At 40.3% G+C, this 15,674-nt stretch overlaps 1 protein-coding gene across 1 annotated transcript; it reads left to right on the top strand.

Moving 5' to 3' along the window:
- Nucleotides 1–8,064: 8,064 nt before the first annotated feature.
- LOC306637842 (proline-rich protein 23C-like) lies at nt 8,065–8,877 on the top strand (the record flags this gene model as incomplete). Its single annotated transcript, XM_079100662.1, has 1 exon — nt 8,065–8,877. Exon 1 carries the CDS (start codon nt 8,071–8,073, stop codon nt 8,875–8,877), a length of 807 nt encoding a protein of 268 aa, XP_078956788.1. The 5' UTR covers nt 8,065–8,070.
- Nucleotides 8,878–15,674: the final 6,797 nt, after the last annotated feature.

Genomic DNA, 15,674 nt, shown 5'->3' with positions numbered 1-15,674 from the left:
ACCTTTATTTTGTCTATTTATGTGGTGCTGAGAATCAAACCCAGTGCCCCATGCATGCAAGGCAAGTGCTCGACCACTGAGCCACAACCCCAGCCCCCAGAGAAATCATCTTAAACAAAACATGCAAAAGTACTGCATACATATTTTAAAATTTCTTTTAAATCATCAATATTGGGGCTGGGGTAGCTCACTGGTGGAGCACTTGCCTAACATTTATGAGGCACTGAGTTCAATGCTCAGCACACATAAAAATAAACAAATAAGATAAAGGAAATGTGTCCATTCACAACCAAATTTATTTTTAAAAAATCAGTAAATATCTGCCAAGTAAAGAAGACATTAAGACCGAGATGATAAAACGTCTATGGTGGCCTAGAGCTTTAGTTTTATGAACCAAATATGAGGACCAGAAAACAAAACTAAGGGTACACAGAGATGGGAATTGCACTGGAGAGGCCCTAGATAGATCTCAGACCCCCAAGTTGAACTACATATTAAATGAACTGAAAGCACCTATCTTCATTGGGAGATGACAGGAAATTTTGTCTACCTGAACTTTGGCTCTCGGTGGAGGAGGAAATAAAGGCTCCTCTGCCAGTTCTCAGTGAGGGCAGGGAAGGATGTGCGTGGCACTCAAATGAGTCACTGCTTACCAGGGGGCTCACTCCCCTCAGAGTTGAGAGTCTTGGTCATCCACCAGCTAAGCTACTTAGAGCAACAGAGGCACAAGCCAAGGGTGGCCCTCATGTGACTTTGATTTGGAACTCATACTGTCATCATGGAAAAAAGAAGAAAAGAAGGAGAAACGGAAGGAAAGCAAAGGGAAAGAAAAGAGAAGTAAAGGAAGACAATAGATGGGAGGGAAAGAGAGAGGAAGAAGGGGAAGAGGAAGGGAAGTAGGAAAAAAATGAGAGAGAAAGAAGCTAGTTCAAAGGTTTTGCTCCTTGATAATGCTTCAAGGAATTTTCAAAAGCAGCCCTTCCTGAGTGAGGGCTCAAGTCCTCTCCCAGAGAACATTCTGATCTCTAACCCTCAGAGTTCTCTCAGATATAAGGTTCCAGTGAACAGGCTCCTTTAAACCAAAGCAGAGACTTATAAAATAGCCCAACATAAATATGAGAGAGACCCAAAATAAGAAACAGCAAAACCAGTCCCTCCCACAGTGAAGATATTTATCAGACACAGAAAATCATAAAAGTATATATAAATATTAATAGAATAAAAAAAGAGGAAATGAGGCTTAGGAGCAAGAAACTATCAAAAGTAATATAATGCTATTTTTAAAATTGGTTAAACTATCAGAGATGTGCTATATAAATATTTTGTTTAAAATATAATTTATGCACTTAAACACAGATTAGAAACAGATGAAGAGAGAATTAGAGATCTGGAAACTGATTTATCAGAGAAGAACACAGACAAAAAATACAAAATAGATAATAAGAAAAAGAAACAGAAAAAAGAAGTCTAACATACAGCTAATTGGAGTTCCAAAAGGACAAAACAGTGAAAATATGGTGGAGAGCAATCTTTGAAGAGATTCATAATGAGTAAGAACTTTTCATAGTTGATGGAAGAAAAAAAATTACTTATCAGTCAACATATATTCTGGTATCCACTGTACAGCTAAGAATGTCCCAAAACTAGGGGTATAGCAAAAATGATTTAAAACATTAGCAGCATGAGCTTATACTCTAGTAAAGAGAATACAGACAGTAAACAAGATAAATAAAACACACAGCATATTAAACAACAAATGCTCCTCAATTTACAGCAAAGTTTTGTCCTCATAATAAAAACCCACTTAGTTGAAAATATCAAAGTAAAAAATGCGTTTTATTTACCTAACCCATTGATCAAAAAGTGTGTAGCCCAGACTACCTTAAACACACTCATAATGCTTACATTAGCTATAGTTGGGCAAAATCATCTCCCACAATGCACATTTTATACTGAAGTGTGGAATATCTCACATATGCACATAGAGGGGCAGTTCGTAGAAATGATGGGATGGGAAAACACAATATACAGTATCCAAAAAACACCAGAAACACTGTACAACATGGAGTGTTGACTGGGGACCCTTGCATCATATGGCTTCCTGGGGCTGCAGTTCTTTGCCACTTCCCAGGATCATGAAAGAATATCACACCATACACCACTAGCCCAAGAAGAGATCAAAATTCAAAACACAAAGTATAATTTCTCCTGAATGTGTATTGATTTCACACCATAATAAAGTCAAAAATTGTAAACTGAACCACCATAAATTGGGGTCTTTCTGTATTAGTAAGTACTAAAGATTAAATTAAGGCAGAGAAAGAATGAAGGGGGGTCAGGGATTACTTTTGTAGATCGTGTGCTCAAGGAAAGCACTAGAGAGCTGTTTGTAGGACAATCTGAAAGAAATGAGGAAACATTCAGATACACCGGTGAGGCGTGTTCTAGGTGGAAGAGCAGTTGCAAAATCTGTGAGAACACCTGTCAGTTTTTTAGGAAAATCATAAAGGCCACGGAGCTTTAACAAAAGGAAAAAGAGGGAGAGGGATAGATGGTATGCTTTGACAGAGAATGAGGGTCCACACTGAACCCTGTAGGCCCAGAGAAACACATTAGCTCTTCCCCTCATGGTTTTGGAGCAGAGTGGCATGACCTATTTGTCGTTTAACAGGACCTCTCTATCTATTATGTGAAGACTAGCCTGAAAACAGACAAGAGAAAGATGTAAGACCACTTACAGGACTTCTGTAGTAATTCACTCAAGGACCAAAGTGATAGCAGGGTGTGGCAGGAGGGATGGTAAAAAGCAGTAGGATCAAGCAACAATAACTGTTGGTGAGGATGTGGGGGGAAAGGTTCACTCATACATTGTGGTGGGACTGAAGATTGGTGCAACCACTTTGGAAAGCAGTATGGAGATTCCTCAGAAAACTTGGAATGGAACCACCATTTGACCCATTTGTCCCACTCCTGGGCCTATACCCAAACGACTTAAAATCAGCATACTATGGTGATGCAGCCACATCAATGTTTATAGCAGCTCAATTCTCAATAGCTAGATTGTGGAACCAACCTAGATGCCCTTCAACAGATGAATGGATAAAGAAACTCTGGTATATATACACAATGGAATATTACTCAGCCTTAAAGAAGAATGAAATTATGGCATTTGCCAGTAAATGGATGGAATTGGAGAATATTATGCTAACCAAAATAAGCCAATCCCAGAGAACCAAAGGCCGAATGTTTTCTCTAATATGTGAATGCTAATTCACAATAAGGGGTAGGGAAGAATAAAAGTATTTTTTACTAGACAGAGGGGAGTGAAAGGAGGGGAGAAGACATGGCAGTAGGAGTGATAGTGGAATGAATTGGACATTATTACCCTATGTGTATTTATGATTACACAACCTGTGTAACTACATTATGTACAACCACACAAATGAGACGTTACATTCCATTTATGTGTGATATGTCAAAATGCATTCTGTCATGTATAACTAACTAGAATAAATAAACAATATATTACAAAAGAAGAAGTATGATTTAGGGCATCCTGATGGAATGTGTATGGAATATGAAAGGAAGACACTCAAGGATAATTCAAGGTTTGAGTTTGAAAGAAGGAAGGATGAGGTTGGCAGTCACTATGATGGAAACAGTTTGAGAGAATCAGTTTGGGGGGAAAATGAAGAGTTTAGGTATGAAACTGAAATTTGAACTGCCCATCAATAGGTTAAATTTCTAAAAAATGAGCGATATGCAATCACTGTGACCTACAAAAATGAAAACTGCATGATTCAACTTAATAAATATCTAGGAGGAAATGTTGACAATGCAGCTAGATGTTTCCGGGAAAGGTACAGGAGGGAGACATGTATTTCAGAGTCACCAACACACTGATGCACTTAAAGTAAAAGAGTAAAGACAGATAGGAAAAAAGAAGACGAAGAACTGGGTCCTTGGATATTCCAACCTTCAGAGGAGGAGGAGATAGCCAAGGATATAAGAAGGCAGCCACAAGATCTTGGATGGCAAGGGAGGGATGTTCAAAGTAGGGACTGACTGAACGTGTCGACTATTGCTCATAACTCAAAATAGAAATGAAAATTAAGGATCAAATTTAATAATGTTATAGTCATGGTGACCTTGATAAGAATTCTTACAGATGACTGGCATGAACAAACATGGGATTAGAGTGGGGTCAAGAAAGCCTAGGACTGAGGGAAGTTAGGGAACGCAAGCACAGTTGACTAAGAGTTTTGATATATCAAGGAGAAAGACTGATACAGAAACTGGGGGAATTTAAGTTAAGAGAGTTGTTTGTTTTTTTGTGATGCTGGGGATTGAACCCAGGGCCCTGTGCACGCAAGGCAAGCACTCTACCAACTGAGCTATATCCCCAGCCCAGGAGTTTGTTTTAAGACGGAAAAGGTTACCTCTCAATTCCACATTGAAGATATTGATTCATTAGCTAACATTTTATGATGGAAGTTAAAATTTGATAATGAAGGACAGAGATAGAAGAATTGCTGGAGAGATGTTCCCGAGGAGGCAAGATGGAATGAGATCATTTGCACAGGTGGAGGGAATGGCCTTTGCTAGAAACATAGACAATTTGTCATGGGAAAGCAGAGAAGGCAGAATATATACTCTCCATGCCACTTGGTAGGTAAATGTGATTATGGGAATTTGGGGAAATCTCCTGATTGCTTCTATTGTCTCCGTGAAAAGGTAGAAAGGTGACATCTATGAGTGAACATAAGAGATGAAGTAGAGGAGGCTGGAGAAAAGAAGAGAAAGTAGGCAACATTCACCTAGGAAAGTCAGGTGACTGGAGCAATCCAGTTAAATCACCAGCCGGCATTAGGAATCTGCCTAAGGTTGGCGATCATATTTAAATAAACACTATTCAATGGAGTAGAGTGTTTTTATTCCAGACACATTCAACTGCATAAGTGCAGACACGGCCTAGGCAGATAGATTAAACTAGCTCAGCAGAACAAAGGAAAGGAATATGAGATATAAACATGGCAATGACTACAATGTTGCCCATGAATTCCAGAAAAGGAGGGAAGTGAAGACATGATGCGTCCGTTTCAGTGAAAATATGATAGGAGAAATGGGTTTTTCCAGGAGGGCTGAGACTGATAGAGTTTGGATATTTAAAAGACTGAAGTAGATTAGGAAGTGACACTCTGAAAATAAAACGTTTGAAATTGTGATTATAGAAGGGTTACAACTCAGGTAATGCAAGGTCAAGTGTAAGAGCCTCATAGGAGGGAGGACCAAACGGAAGGAAAGAGAACTAAGAGTCACCCTTTGGGGAAAAGTCAATGAGAATATTAAAATAACCACAAAGTATACCAGACGTAGAACTGGTGAGAAATAGGGAATCAGGAAATAAAGTCATCAAAGACTATAGGCGAGCGGTAGACACTTGATTAGACATCCAATAAGTAAAGTATGTAGAACTCTGAGACCCAGTTTTTTAAAAGTAAAAAAAGAAAATAGAAGAGAGGAACATTTTAAAAAAGATATAAATAAGAACTGCCAATAATCATATGAAAAAAAACTGTTTTGCCTCTTTGGTAATCAGAAATACAAAATGAAAACACAGGAGAGCACTCTACTATACCAGGTTGGAAAAGATTTAAGAATCCAGCAATAAGAAATGTTTGCAACACAAGTAATCCAGTTGATAAATGGGCAAATGAATTGTGCAGACACTTTTCCAAAAGAAGTACAAATGGTCAACAATGATAAGAAAAAATGCTCAACGCTTTTAGCCACCAGGGAAATGCATATCAAAACTATACCAAGGGGCCGGGGCTCTAGTTCAGTGGTGGAGCACTTGCCTAGTTCATGAGAGGCGCAAGGTTCCATCCCCTGCAACACATAAAAATAAATAAATAAAATAAAGGCATTGTGTCCATTTTACAACTAAAATATATAAGTTAAAAAACTATACTGAGATTCCATCTCACTTCAGTTAGAAGGGCAGCCATCAACAAAACAAATAATAAAGGCTAGGGAAGATAGGCCGAGGGCTAAGAAACTCTTAGACACTGTGGGTGGGAATATAAATTAGTGCAGTCACTATGGAAATCAGTACGGGGGTTCCTCAAAAGGCTAAAAATAAATCTGCCATATGATGCAGCTATACCACTCCTTGGTATTTATCCAAAAAAATAAATAAATAAATAAATAAAGACAGCACATTTTACAGATCCATACTTACTATGTTTACTGTAGCACCATTCACAGTACCCAGGTTATGGAATCAACCTAGGTGTCAAAAGATGAATAGATAAAGAAAATGTTACACACACACAAAATGCAGTTTTATTTAGACATAAGGAAGAACAAATTGTGTCATTTGCAGAAAAATGGATGGATAATTTTTGGAGTGAATAGGTCAAAATCAGAGAACAGTGCCATGTGTTTTCTCTCATGTGTGGAAGCTAGGAGGAAAACAAAGGACTCCATGAAATTAGAAAGGAGACCAGTAGAGTAGAGGAAAGGGATCGGGGGAGTAGGGGAGGTATCAGGAAGTGAAACTGATCAAATTATGGTTTTGTGCATGAACAAATAAGCCACAATGAAAGCCGCCATTTTGTATGATTGATATGCACTCTGAAGGGAAGAAAGGAAGGCAGGCAGGCAGGTATATGAGAGAGATGTTTGCAAGGATGAACTGAAATTGAAACATATTGGGTTCCCAGGAATGTAAACCAGGAAAAAAAAACAATTAGGAAAAAAAAAAAAAAAACCCAGGGTAGGTACTCATGTTAATTTGAAAGGCACACACAATACCAAATCAGCGACTGTTAGGTGTGTAGATAAATACATAAATTAAGTATAATTGATTTAAAGCCACGTTTGCATTTGATTTCCACCACCAACACAAATAAGGTGTTTAATTTTGGATATTTTTGCTTTACCACTCAAAGCCTCAGCTGTTGTGAAGAAAAGAAGATCATTTTCGGTGGAGCGGGGATGGGGGGTACCAGGGCTTGAACACAGGGGCGTTTAACCACTGAGCCACACCCCTACCCCTTTATATTTTTTGAGACAGAGTCTTGCTAAATTGCTTAGGACTCACTGAATTGCTAAGGCTGGCTTTGAACTTGGGATTCTCCGGCCTCAACCATCCAAGTCGCAGGCATTACAGACATGCGCCGCCACACCCAGAAAGATCATTTTTAGAACAGTAAAATGGTGGACATATAAATGCTCAATTAAAAAAAAACTGTATTGCTTTAATTTTAATAATGCAATTAACAATTTTATCACAGGCCTTAACCTTTAGGAAGAAACTGCCAAAAATTCTTCCATTTTGGAATTTCAAAAGCACTTTTCCTGAGAGAAAAAAAAAACTGCATTTTTCGTTTATTCTAAAGATAAAATAATTTGCCAAATATTAAAAAGAATTTCAGGATGGGAATGTAGTTCAGCAGTAGAACACTTGCCTAGCATGTGCAAGGCCATGAGTTCAATTCCCCAGCATTGGAAAGAAAAAAATGGGGGGATTTTAAGTAGCATTTGGTCATTATTGGGTGGAGGGAATCTTGTGGAGCTATGCTTTCTCTAGAACCCCGGAAAACGTGAATTCAAACGTTAGCCATCTTGAAATTCTATCCCTGTCTTCATCCCCAACCCAAGAAACACTACTGATTCTGCCCCCTATAGGTCCACAGAGGTAGTTCCCCATAGAGACCCACCAACCACAGCCGCGGCTATTGGTCAGCAGACACTCCCACCTAGGGCGGAGCTCCGTAGGGGCGGAGCTTAGCGTGACACTGACACCGGGGTTCCGCTGCGCCCCTTGCAATATAATTGGCCGTCCAGGGCGCATCCGGGTCTGCAGAAAGGCCCAAGGTTCCAAGGTGCGAGGTCGAGCCCAGCAGCAGGCGCGGGTCTCCAGAAGCCAGGACTGCGGCCCGTCCACCCGCTCAGCCCACCTCGCCTACCGCCTGGACCTGTCCGTCACCGCGCGCAGCACCGCGCCGCCCGCGCCCAGCACTCACCCTGCCCGGACCCCGCAGCGCCGACCACAGCGCCGTCGACATGATGGGCATGCGGCCACGCAGCCCCAGCGCCTGCCCTGCGCCCTGGTGGGGACCGCAGCCCGGAGGACCCGGCCCCGCCAAGCGCCGCCGACTGGACGACCCCGCCGACGCCGCCGAGCCCCAGGCGGCGCCCAGCCTGCAAGACGCGGCGGGCGCCGCCGCCGACGCCACCGCGCTCACCTCCGTGGTGGTCCTGGCCGCGGGCTGCGCCCTGCAGGTTCCCCTGGACGACGTCGATCTGGTGCTGGAGCCCGCGCCAACCTCGGTCCTGCAAGTGTCTCTCCAAGGACACACCCTCATCCTGATCCCCGAGGGCCTCGTGGGAGCCACTGACCAACGCCCAGGAGGCCAGGGAGACGCGCCTGATGGCCCAGAACTGGGCGCTTTCTTGAGCAACCCCGGAGAGGACGTGGTCGTCGAGCAGGGATTCTTCTGCGAATTTATCCCAGAGATCGCCATCCAAGAAGAGGCCTATGAGGAAGACGCCGATCGTGAGTTCCTGGAGGCCTGGATGGGCCCTGCAGCCGGCCCAGGGGCGGGGCTCCTGCTCTGCACTGGCGGAGTGTCCAGCCCCGGCCTGCAGGGGCCCATCCCAAATCTCTGCCCTCTGGCGCCCACCCCCAGTCCAGTGAGACGCTCTTCTGATCCTGTCTTCGACCTGGATTTCCACCTTCTGAGGCCCTTCCCCAGCTCGCCGCTCCAACCTCTACCTCCCTCTCCAAGTCCGAGTTCAAGTCCCCAGGCGCCTCCAGAGCGCTCTCCAGGCCCTCGGAGCAAAGCCTGCAGACGTCTGTTCCAGGAATAAATGAACTTCTCTCCACCCCGCCACCGGCCCCAACTCCTGGCCACTTTCCTGGCGGCCCTATGGAATCCCCAGATCCCTCACACTGAATATCCAACAGGCAGTAGGTGTGTGCTGACAATCGTTTTTTCTGTGCCTGATTGTAAGGAAATAAAGACAGGAAGAGAAGGCAGATTCCACATCTCATCTTTGAAATGGAAAATCTGTCCACGGATACCAAAAAATGTATTTTCAGATTTGGGGGGCTTCTTCACAGGATCATTCTCCAGACTCCCCACACCCATTCCCCTGCGTTTTGTATCAACTGTTTCCTCTCAGAAAGCACTGTTTACTTAACCCCATACCACCACTCCCATTTTTCCCCCGCAAACCAAGAAATCACTGGATTTCTTAGGCTGTGAGTTTCCTTCTGTGTTTTCCCATGAATTTATGAAGACTTTCAGCCATAACGTGTCCTGTTCTTGGTGTTTCCGGCTGCTATCGCAGTGAACTGCCAAATAGTATGAGGTTGCTATACCTGATTGTATGGTGTTTGTTCCTAGCAATCTCTTAATCTGTTGAAGAAATTCTCTTCCGATCTACCTCTCAATGTAAATGAGATTTATGTTGAATATTATCAGATGATGTCAACATGCATTGGGATATGTATTTATTTTTTGACTGTTCATCTGATGACTTCACCCAGTAGACGGAAATGTTTGCTTTACTGCTATTGCACATTGTTTTCTACCATTTAAATTGCACTCTGATTTTTTTTCTTATGTAAACCAAACTTGTAACATTTGAAATGTTAATTTATTACCATGTTTGCTTCATTTTTATAAAGTAAATAAAATATTACAAAACTGAAGTCTTCTTTGAAAGATCATTTCAAAACATAAGTAACTATTCAGATTTACCACCTCATCTTACCAATTCTTTTATTTTTTATTTTTTTTTAGTTGTAGATGGACACAATACCTTTATTTTATTTATTCATTTTTTTTTATATCATGCTGAGGATAGAACCCAGTGCCTCACATGTGGTAGGCAAGGACTCTACCACTGAGCTACAACCCCAGCCCCACATTACCAGTTCTTTCCTACATTTTTATTCTTAACAGTCTACTCATTCAGTCTAGCTTCAATTTTCTTCTTGCTAAAGAATATCCTTTAATAGTTATTTCCACTATGTCCTATGTGTGGTAAACTACCTTGGTTCTATAAGTCTGAACCTGGTTTTGCATGATAAACTCTTAGTATTGTATGCCTGAAAATGCCTTTATTACATTTTCATTGTGAAATAGAAAATGATACTTAACTGTTTGAATAATATTCACCCTATTGTATTGCCTATTTTGTTATTGCGAGATAAAAAGCCTGCCAATCAAGTTATTATTCCTTTTGTATATGATTTTTCCACTCATTTTAGTATATTTTTAAATTTTCTTATTTAATTTTTAAGTTCCTTCACTTTTAAATTGTAGTTATACATAATAGTGGGGTTGATTTTGACATTCATACATGTATGGAATATAATTTTAATTTTGATTTTAATACCAAGTACTTCCACTTTCTCTTTCCCTCTTCCTCTACTCTACTGGTCTTCCTTCTATTTATTTACCGTGTTTTTAATCAGTTCTTTATAGGTAATACATAATGATAAAATGCACTGTGACACATTCATATCTGTAGATAGCATAATTTGATCAATTTCATTCCACAGTTCCTCCCTTTTCCTATCCCTCGTTGCTCCCCCTCAATTCCCTTCCTCCATTCCACTGATGTTCCCCACTCAAAAAATTAAGAGTATGAAGACAGAGCTTACAGAATGAGAGAAAATCTTTGCCAGCTACTCCTCTGACACGGAATTAATATTTAGAATATATTAAGAACTCAAAAAACTTCAATCACAAAACCCACAAAATAACCCAATCAATAAATGGGCAAAAGAACTAACTACCTTTCTCAAAGGAAGAAATACAAGTGACCAACAAATATATGAAAAAAATGTTTCCATATAAATGATTCCAGCAATCAGGGAAATGCACATCAAAACTACATTGCTGGTTTTTTGGCTTTCTTTTTCTTTTTCTTTTCTTTTTTTTTTTTTTTTTTCTTTTTGGTACCTGGGATTGAACTCAGGGGCACTTAGCCACTGAGTCACATCCCCAGCTCTATTTTGTATTTTATTTAGAGGCAGGTTCTCACTGAGTTGCTTAGTGACTCACTGTTGCTGAGGCTGGCTTTGATCTCAAGATCCTCCTGCCTCAGCTTCCCCAGCTGATGGGATGACAGGTGTGCGCCACTATACCCACTACCATAGAGTCTTAAGGAAAATTCTTGCTTCAACATCTACTCTCCCCTTTGGATTTATGATTCATCACCATTTTTGGCTTTGAAGGGTCTCTTACATTTTATATGTGCTATCCCTTTAAAAACACTAATTTTCCTTAAGCCTTTCAAGAGTGTTTTTTTTTTTTTTTTTAAGGATTTCTTAGACCTGTCCTTGATGGACTAGGAAGTGGAAACTGTAAGAATTATAAATATAGGATGCAGAAGATGAATTCCCACTCGATGACCACCAATGATGTCTACTAAGTTTATGAGGCAATCAAATGTGATTAAAAACAATAGGAGATTTTACTTGCAAGGAAACTGAATTAGCCAGGAATGGTGGTGCATGCCTGTAATCCCAGTGACTCTGAGGCAGAGGATCATGAGTTCAAAGCCAGCCTCCACAACTTAGCAAGGCCCTAAGCAACTCAGCGAGATCCTGTGTCTAAATACAATATAAAAAGGGGCTGTAGATGTGGCTCAGTGTTAAGCATCCCTGGGTTCAATCCCTAGTACCAAAAATAAAAAAAGGAAATTGAATTAATTGAGCTGTAAAAGTTTTAAAATTTCAAAACCATGAACATACCTAGGATTTTCTGATACCCAGTGGGGGGAGTTTTAAAATAAGGAGGTTAAAATCGTGAAAATCATTGAAATAAAAATTTCCTACAGAAGCATAAGCAAAAGATAGATTGAATAGTAGCATTATGTATGTGATTGGATTTTCAACCTGGGGATGTGAGTGAGATACACTGAAATTGCAGAGCCTAAGATTCTGTGGGATTTCAGGGAAGGGATAATTTGCAATAGTGATAATTAAGTAAATTCCATATAGCCAAAGGGAAAGAGAGCTACCTCTAGACACATTGCAGTAAGACTGTAGGACACCAAAGGCACATAAACATTTTTAAAATGCTAAAATGTGATCATTCCTTTTCCCCTTTATTTTGCTCTAGTTTCTGCATATGAGAGAAAACCTTTGACCTTTGACTTTCTGAGTCTGGCTTATTTCACTCACATGATGTTCTCCAGTTCCATCCATTTACCAGCAAATGACATAATTTCATTCTGAATACACACACACACAAAAAAAAAAAAAAAACATATTTTCTTTATCCACTCATCTGCTGATGGGCACCTGAGCTGGTTCCATAACTTGGCTATTGTCAGTTGCACTGCTATGAACACTGATGTGTCACAGTAAGCTGGGTAGGATAGTTGGGTCATATGATGATTCCCTTCCTGTTGTTTTGAGCAATCTCCATACTGCTTTCTAAGTGGTTGTACTAATGTGTAGTCCCACCAACAATGTATGAGTGTATCATTTCCCCCACATCCTTGCCAGCATTTATTTTTTGTATTCTTAATGATTGCCATTCATCTGTGACGACCTAAGGCTTTGGTTGTGATGGCCTATTTATGGGAGACAGAGTAAAATTCAGCGCTTACACAACCCTGAAAAGAAAATCCCAGGCTTTCAAAACCAGTAACGTTCCCATCAAAAGAAAAAGAAAAGATAAATGCAAAAGGAGATGGGTATAGAATATATGTGTCTCAGGCTTGGTTCCAGGTAGAATAAAAACTATCTGCTTTGTGGAAGGGAACTGAGAGCTTAGCTGAAGGTATTCCCTGGTAGAGGGTAGACCCAGCAAAAGCAAAACGGAGCATCTCTTAGGAGCACATACCTCATTTCCATGCCTAAGATTCTTATTGGAGATAACATTCCAGTGATTCTGATCTCTAAATCCGAAATCAAAGAATACTTAAGGAAATACACCACAACAATAAATTGACCTAAATAAGAGAATAAATTAGACCTAAAACAGGACAAGGGAGAATCAGTCCCTTGAATGGTAGTGATAGGTTGTCAGTTATAAAATATTATTAAATAAGTGTAATTTGATTGAGAGATATGGCAGCTTTAAAAGGGAACTAAAGGAAACTTACAGGAATTAAATATGTAAACATGGAAGTGGGGAATACAATGAGTGGGTTAAACAAGAGAGAGAATTGAAAATGCAAATATCATGCGGAAACCATCCATAATGCTAAGGGGAAGGGGGAAAATAGGTAAAATGTGCAAGGGAAGCTCAGAGACTTTAGACAGAGGTTGCCACTCTGTCATATCTCTGTTGGGAGATGAAGCGGATGGGCAGCAGGAGAATGGGGAAGCAGCATTATTACAGGGATCAGGAATGAGGAGTCTCCAGATGCGACGATAGGAAAATTCATTCATTCATTCAACATGTATTGAGTGCCTTCTGTTATCAGAGACTTTTCCAAACCCTGGGAATACAGCCAAGAACAAATCGGTTAAAAAAATCACAGTCTTTGTGGACTGCAATAATTCTGCCCCAGATGAAAGCAGTGGTAGGAAGAATAATATGAAGTGGCATTTTCTCAAACATAATTTGAAAATTGGAAAAAACAAGATTTCTTGAAGTGAAAGGTGAGGGAGGGTCAAAGATAACACAGAGGATAACTTGAACACAGACACACACACACACACACACACACACAGACACCAAAAAAGATAGAAATATTGTTTTCTGAGACTGTAAAGATCTGAGAGGAGAAAATGACTTTTAAATTAATTCAATTTTGTATATGTATCATTTGAGGTGCTCATTACATAGCTAAGCAAAGATATTGACTAGGAAATGAGATACAGGAGTCTGGATTGCTTGAGAGTGATCAAAGATGGAGATAAATCAGCGTTTGGGAAGAATCGTTCAAGCATATTTTTAAATCACCAGGAATTATGACAGAATCAATGTGGGATAGAGTGGCAGAATGACAAGAGTAAAAAAAGCATTCAAGAAATGAGAGGCAAGAGCCCCAACACTGGAGAGAGAGTGGAGGACCGCACTAAGAGAGTAGTGGACGGGCCTGACATGGTGGCACATGCCTGCAAGCCCAGAGGCTTGGGAGGCTGAGGCAGGAGGATTGCAAGTTCAAAACCAGCCTCAGCAATTTAGCTAGGACCTGAGCAACTCAGACATATCTCTAAGTAAAATACAAAAAAGGGCTGGGGATGTGGCTCTGCAGTGGAGTGCCCCTGGGTTCAATCCCCAGTACCCCCTAAAAAAAAAAAAAAAAAAAAAAAAAAAAAAAAAAAAAAGTAGTGGGCTGTGATAATCTGACGATATGAAATTCAGAAAGGATTGATTGGAAAGTGGTGATGAGGAGCAATAAGAACAAAGAGGAACAATAATACAGCAATTAGGAACAAGAAGAACCCCTGGAAATACTAGGGCTGTGGAAGAAACTCTCCAGTGCAGAAGCTCCCAGGGAAAGCAGGGTACTCAGAGCAAGCAAGTTCAATTGTAGAAAGACAAAGGGATACTAGGGAAGCTGAAGAGTTTGCAATTTTGAATTACTGACTAAGAGTTCCAGAATACCAAGTGAAAAAGTGTAGGAGCTGGAGAAGGGAAGATGTCATGTACTGAGTATTTGAAGATTTAAATCTGGCATCTGAGATGGGAAGAGACTCGCACCCTGAACAAGGACAAAAGACATGAAGAGACTGTCTTCATGATCCTACAGCAACAGAGGTGGGAGGCTTGCAGTACTCAAGAAAGTTCTGGGTATAGTTCAGCATCCTCATTCAAGAAGCATGACGACGTTCAAGATCATAAATAAGGACACATTTAGACAGATCACTGCAAGCCTACAAAACACCAGATCCTAAAGGAAAGGATCATATAGAGAGTACGTGAGGCCCTAGGTTCAAGCCTCAGCAGCACGAAAAGAAAAGGGGGAGAGGTTGATTTACAGAAAGAGAAGATAACTACAATGAAAAGGCAAATAGGGGCTGGGGTTGTGGCTCAGTGGTGGAGCGCTTGCCTAGCATGTGTTGAGGCACTGGGTTCCATTCCCAGCCCCACATATAAATAAGTAAATAAAATAAAGGTTCACCAACAACAAAGAAAAATGTATTTTTTTAAAAAAAGGCAAACAGTTGGGCAACTGATTTCTCAACAGCAAAAAATGGAAGACAGAAGACAGTAAAGTAACAGCTGCAAAGCACGGATACAAAACACCTGGGATTCTCACCTCAAATTTTTCACTTAATGAAAGCATCTTTTCAAAATGTGCATAAAACAAGAATGGAAAATTATATTCCATGTATGTATAATATGTCAAAATACACTCTACGGTCATGTATATCTAAAAATAACAAATGAAAAATTAAAAAACAAAAATGCATAAAACAATTATTAATTTAATATGTGGACTCTCCATCAAAATTATAGAAACAGAGAGTGTCAGGGTAGTTAGTGGTTGGGGGACAGTGAATGATGTTGGTCAAGGGATACAAAGTTTCAACTTCACAGGAGAAATAAGTTTTGAGATATACTACACAGCATGTTGGCTATTAATTATTATGTATTGTGTATTTCAAAATTACTAAAAGAGCTCCTAAATATTCACTCCACAAAAATGATAAGTGTGTGAGGTGATGAGTATGTTAATTAGCTTGA

This window comes from Sciurus vulgaris (assembly GCF_902686455.1).
Source record: "Sciurus vulgaris genome assembly, chromosome: 10".
Lineage (NCBI taxonomy): Eukaryota > Metazoa > Chordata > Mammalia > Rodentia > Sciuridae > Sciurus > Sciurus vulgaris.
This window is presented reverse-complemented; position numbering and strand designations above follow the sequence as displayed.